Here is a 6,000-nt window from a genome sequence, read left to right as displayed (position 1 = left end):
GCTATCCATAACTCACTATTTGGAGATTACGATTATTAGTAATCCATTATTTTTCTGATACTTAAGTATGTTTTTAAGGAATTTATAAGAGTTAATTAAAAATGCATAATCCTTTTTTATTGATTTCTCCACAATTTTAATTATGGAGTTTCTTTTTGTATTTTATGGATAGAATAGTGTCAGATTCTTGTGGCAATCTAGGCAACTCATTTAGGTGTGGATACCCTTACTTTGAAATGACACGAACACCCAAAGTGATTTCATCGTGGTTACAATTCCAAAGGATCTGTCATTCAAGATATTGACATAAATTTTAAATTAAGAATATAAAATGTCTAATAAACAATAATTATGACACTATTCTTGTTGTTATTTTCTACCCCACCTACCTTCACAATCTCCGGTTGTGCCAATGATTTACCTACTACAATCTACAATCTTTTTTGGAAAGTACAAATTTAAATATTGAAAATATCTACACAAACAGGGGTTTATTATAATGACTGAAAGAATAAATTAATTTAAAATTACACTATTTTACTAAATTGTTTTTTTTTTTAATTTAGAACATTAGCACTATTAATTAGACTCTCTGCTATTTTCACTAGAACCTCCACCTAAAGACTGTTCACCTTGTACCGTGCTGGTCGGTGAACCAGCCGAGCTTTCAGTTGTCACAACTAAACCTTCTTTAATTCTCTTCTTCTGCTTCATCCTTCTGTTCTGGAACCAAATCTTTACTTGGGTCTCGTTTAATTGAAGCGCTGAAGCAATTTCTATCCTTCTAGCCCTAGTTAAGTACTTATTGAAATGGAATTCTTTTTCTAATTCTGTCAATTGTTTGTTGGTAAAATTTGTTCTTCCTGTATTGTTGAGGTTTAGTAAGGAGTTGGCTAGGAGAGAGTTGGTCTGAAGGCTGATGCACGGGGGGCGAGCTCCTCCGACTTGGACGTCGATCGCTGAAACAGCTTGCTGCATTCCTGCTACTCCAGAGTAGTCCATGGGCGGTGGTGGTAATTTTGGTGCTGAAAAGAAAGAAAAAAACATTGAGTATTTTTTATAATAGTAAGCTTTTCTGTAGCGACCATAACGCGTGAGACAAAAAAACTACACAATTTGACAAAGAAAAAAACAATTATTTGTAATGTAAGAGTAAAACCTAAATCAAAATAGACCCAAGAGGTAAAAAACGACTTAAAGGTATAGGTGCCATAATGCCACTGAATTGATGAAACAGTTAATTTCTACAAAAATACGTGACAACCAGGGCTTGATTTACCATAGAGCTAAAGTGGCTACAGCCCAGGGCTCCCAAATAACTAAGCCCTCCGGAACCTAAACATAGTTTTTAAAATCTATGAATTGTCAAGGTTCTAGATTCTATATGATGGGAATCCAATAATTCTAAGTACATCTTCAAACGAGATTATCAAGCCGAAAGATCATTGTCTATATTGTCACGAAATAGTATTTAGCCAAAATCGATGAAGCTCACTTTTCACAATGTCAAGAAAGTCTAAAATATTAAAAACAGTAGATATGTACAAGAAGAGTATTAAATTAATAAAAAAACAATGTTTTAAATAACGTTTTTAAGGGCCCCAAAGACATATCTTCAAACGTAAATCCGGCCCTAGTGACAACTCAATGTACAAGGCCGAGACCTGTGAGGAATACGATCAGCTTGAAGAGGCTTTTATCTAGTTGTGAATTGATCCAGGCTGATGATGATTACATATTTTATAGTTACTTTAGTAAGTACATAATATAACTAATATGTTAAGTCAACAGTTTCCTTTGGACTTGTCCGCGATCAAATCGATCTTACTTAAAAGAAGTTTCTTTATTTTATCTCCCATGTTACTGTCTAATCCCATTTATTTCACCCAGGCCATTCCTAAATTACATTCCTTCACAAAGTTTCATTTGTCACTGACTAATTGAGGATTTGTCTTGTTTTGTCACCGGTGGATATGGTCATATATGAAGTTTACTTTTACGCCAACACGAAAAGTGTGATAGTTTGCCAACTATTTTTTTGGACAACTTTACTGTGTGGCAGAAACTATTTGTAGAACATTCATATTCATAAAATCTTGGAAACTTCTAGCGATTCTTAAACTTTATTTCGTAAGTCGATCACTAAATAATAGGTACATAATTACAAGATAAAATGAACTTTTTGTATACAACGTTTTTAAATTTTCTGTTGAATAATCAATATGCTCAAACTTGTACTTGATATGAAGTAAATAAAAAAACAAACAAACAAATATAGAATACTGAAATGTAATTTTGATATTTCATTTTAATTTCTATAGTAACGCACGTATATATTAATAATTTAGTTGCTAGAACCACCCGCTTAGCAACCAATAATGGTCTTTTACTTTTTACGAATTTTTCTGAAATAACTTTCCATACAAAACAGAATTAACTGATAATGAATTATATTCTGCTTAAAGATGGCTAAACGTCTTAAAAAAATGCATTGGCATTGTTTTCTGATAATATATTCTAAAAGTTTCAAATGTCTAGCTAGTCGGAAAGTTAGTTAAAAATCGATTGCAAGATTTATACTGGACAAACAAACACCGGAGAAACAAGAATACGAGCTAATAAAAACGTTGTAATAAAATAGGTACCTACAATGAAGCTAAGCATAAACGCGTATCCAGTAGGCAATAGCAATAATAGTCGCTTTCTAAAGTACTTAAAAGTCTTTAAGTTGTCTTCTATCACCAAGCCAACATTTGGATATGCTTGAAAAATGATACCGTGATACCTTGATAGCAAAATTGCAGTTACAATTATTATTTTTCAATTATAAATAAGATATTGGGCACGTCATTATTGATCAATAATTATGCTATGTATATGAAATGTTTTCCATACGAATACAAAGGTGCCCATTGTGTATATTTGGGTTAAGCAGTAGCGAAGGGTGGAGGTAGGCTGTTAATATCCACCATAAATAGTACACACTAAACTTTGTCAGTCGTACGTATTCGTTTTCATTGAAATAAGACTACAATTTACAGATGGTGTTAGTTAGTTTTTAAAACTCAATTAAACCCTGCGAAAACCAAGCCATAATAGATAATAGGTAAAAAATACTCGTATAAGTATCTATAAGATATATAAAATTATGCAATAAACCATACATAACTTTGGATATCTTATAGATATAATAGTATTTTTTATCTATTGTAGTTTGGTTTAGGCAGGGCTTAATGAATTTAAAGAAATGAACCAACAATGTGTGTAATATTGTGTATTCTTAAACCAACGAAAACAAATAATTATGACTGAAAAAGTGTGCACTATTTTTTTTGAATCGCCCATAGCTTACCTTAACTATTGTAGTTTGGTTAGGTAGGGTTTAATTGAATTTTAAAAACTAACCAACACCACCTGTAAAATCTAGTCTTCAAATAAAATAAAGACGTATGACTAACAAAGTTTAATGTGCACTATTTATGGCCGATTTTAACATCCTACCTTCACCCTTCGCTACTGGGGTTTAGGATGATTTGACGCCGTCAACTGACAGACTCTGACAGGGCACGGGAACAACTGGGCGTTGCACAGATAAATGAAATTCTAATTATAATTCTAATTTGAACCACGAAATAGATAAACATGTCTAATATTATAAAGTATTATCTACATATAATAAAGTTAAGTTTGTGATTAGATCAACCATCTGTTTGAGCCGAACTCTTTCGTTTTTTGGTCACGTTAGTCAGTTGAAGGGAGAGGCTATAATTTTATTTACCTGTACTTTAAATTAATGCAAAAAGAATCATATTATAAATCAAAATATTTTAAAAGAATTGTTCATATAAATTGCTCATGAAAACCACGACCATCTGTGGTGTAAAGTGGTAATAACTGTGTGGTTTTAAGTAAATACAATATAGGTACCTACTCGTACGAGGATATATAATATTGTTTGTTGTTTATTTCGTTGACAAACTGCTTAAAAACTGTGGCGTCCTGTGGGGGTAGGCAGATTGAGCGTCGCTTGGGGGCGGCAGTTACCTGAAGGGCGGCAAATCGAGGAGAATCATTACGTATAGGTAGGTATATAGAAATAGCTACCTAAACTAAGTAATAAAGGAAATTTCTTTCCATTAAAAAATCAGCTCACTGGTTGGATACAAATTGTATCAATTACTATAAAAGGTTTAACAAGACTACATTAAAGTTCTCACCACCACCTGATTAACCGATTAACCCGGTTTAACAGGACTGTATTTTGTTTTCGGGTTCGCGATGTCTAGTTTACTTCCGTTGTCCTTGGACGTCGCGTCCTTGGCGATCAACAATGACATGCGCAGATTTGGGAATTAAATAATTTGAATTATAGGTAGTTACATACTTACCTAATGTAAAATTTATCAAAATATTTTTACCGCGAGTTTTGGAAGTTGTTACATGTATTTTAAAATGTACCTATCTGAAACCGTGGACTCGCAATATTTGTCTATTGAAGCAGAGATGGCATTTAGCGGTATAGGTCTTGTTAGTAATGTATCCATACAAAACATTTCTTAAATATTGGTGTCATGAAAGGATGATAAAAATACGGTATAAAAAATGGGGTGGTATTTTGGTGCTGCCTAGGGGCGGCATTTTGTCTTGGGACGTAACTGCTTATAAAACATACATAATTAAATTAAATAATGTAAATATTGTTTAATCTATTAAAATAATTTAATTCAATGCACATTATTATGCTTTACAGAATACAGTACCTACCAGCGTCATCTGATTCACGAAAGACCTAATAGAAAGAGCCATAAATATTTGTCAAAAAATTGAAATATCGAAATGAGTTTTTGCGTCCGAAGCATGCACTTAACAAAAGGGTTTGCAATATTTACGTTGCAGTCCTAAACAAATTTAACGAGAGCTTGATAATATTTACATTTTTTGGATTATCACATTTGCACGTAACATTGCAAAAGGATTGTTCATTGCATAATGCATAGCTAAACATACCGCAGTGTCCGAAACGTCAACACAGCTAAATAAATACGATTTTGATAAGAATTTTATAATTTTATATATTATACCTATTGGTGAAAACTATCTACGACCAAAATAAAACAGATTAACTTTTAATTCTCTTCTAATTGTTTCCTTAAATTACTGGATCTATAATTCTTTTCAATAAAACAGTATACTTATAATATTATATAGTATAAAATACATATTCAAAAAAATATCAATACAATGAAGCTTTTGACATAATGAATACGTGTATTAATTAATTAATAAAGGAATTAAGAACTCGCAAGTGTCACATCGTCGATAACACATCGTCGTCAGCCATTTTATTTTGAATGCCGTTGACCACTGCAGTGGTACTTACGCCGTTATAAATAAAACACGCCAACGGATTTACAACGTCGCCAGATTTAAATATTTTGCTGTATTTTTTGACTTGTTTGAGGCACTTAGACCATAGTTGACATTATTGGCGTTGGTATGTAGAACATTTTTCTATAAAAATGTCAGTTTTTTATTTTTTGTCAGTATTTAATGTCAGTTTATTTTTGTGGTACTTAGTGCCTTAATAAATACACGTATTCATTATGTGACACATATGTATTTTTCTTAATAACCATGCCCTTGCTTTTTCGTACAAGAGGTTGGTAGAGTTAATTACATTGATGTCTTTAATTTTCTTTATGGCCAGAATTAATTATTTTGTGTACTTGTTTTATTGTTCAATATTTCGTGGAGTGTTTGGAGATCGATTTAATGATAATGTTGTCTAGACAGATTATAAGATTCAATCGCTTTTTTTCTAGTATTTGGCAGTCGTTGATGACATGCCACAGAGTCTGAGATGTGTAGATATCACATATAATAGTCATAGTCTTTCTATATGTATTATACTGTAGATTAAAACATGTAGTCGACAGAATGTGTGAGTACTTAAATAGCTGTTATTATTTTGCTTAAGGGCCCACATGTTCAGCGTAGATC

The 6,000-nt window shown here is 32.2% G+C and overlaps 1 protein-coding gene across 1 annotated transcript in view; it reads right to left on the bottom strand.

Moving 5' to 3' along the window:
* Positions 1-579: 579 nt before the first annotated feature.
* The window catches only part of LOC147073438 (uncharacterized), a 93,029-nt gene continuing 87,608 nt past the window's right edge, over positions 580-6,000 (bottom strand). Inside the window, exon 2 of the mRNA XM_085945074.1 lies at positions 580-1,025. Coding sequence (XP_085801200.1) covers positions 580-1,025 — 446 coding nt within the window. The remainder of the gene's footprint in view (positions 1,026-6,000) is intronic.

This window comes from Rhyacophila brunnea, unplaced genomic scaffold (genome assembly GCF_057557595.1).
Source record: "Rhyacophila brunnea isolate RB1 unplaced genomic scaffold, BYU_Rbru_1.0 scaffold_18, whole genome shotgun sequence".
NCBI classification, from domain to species: Eukaryota; Metazoa; Arthropoda; class Insecta; order Trichoptera; family Rhyacophilidae; genus Rhyacophila; species Rhyacophila brunnea.
The sequence above is the reverse complement of the archived record's forward strand: the minus strand, read 5'-3'. Positions and strand labels throughout refer to the sequence as shown.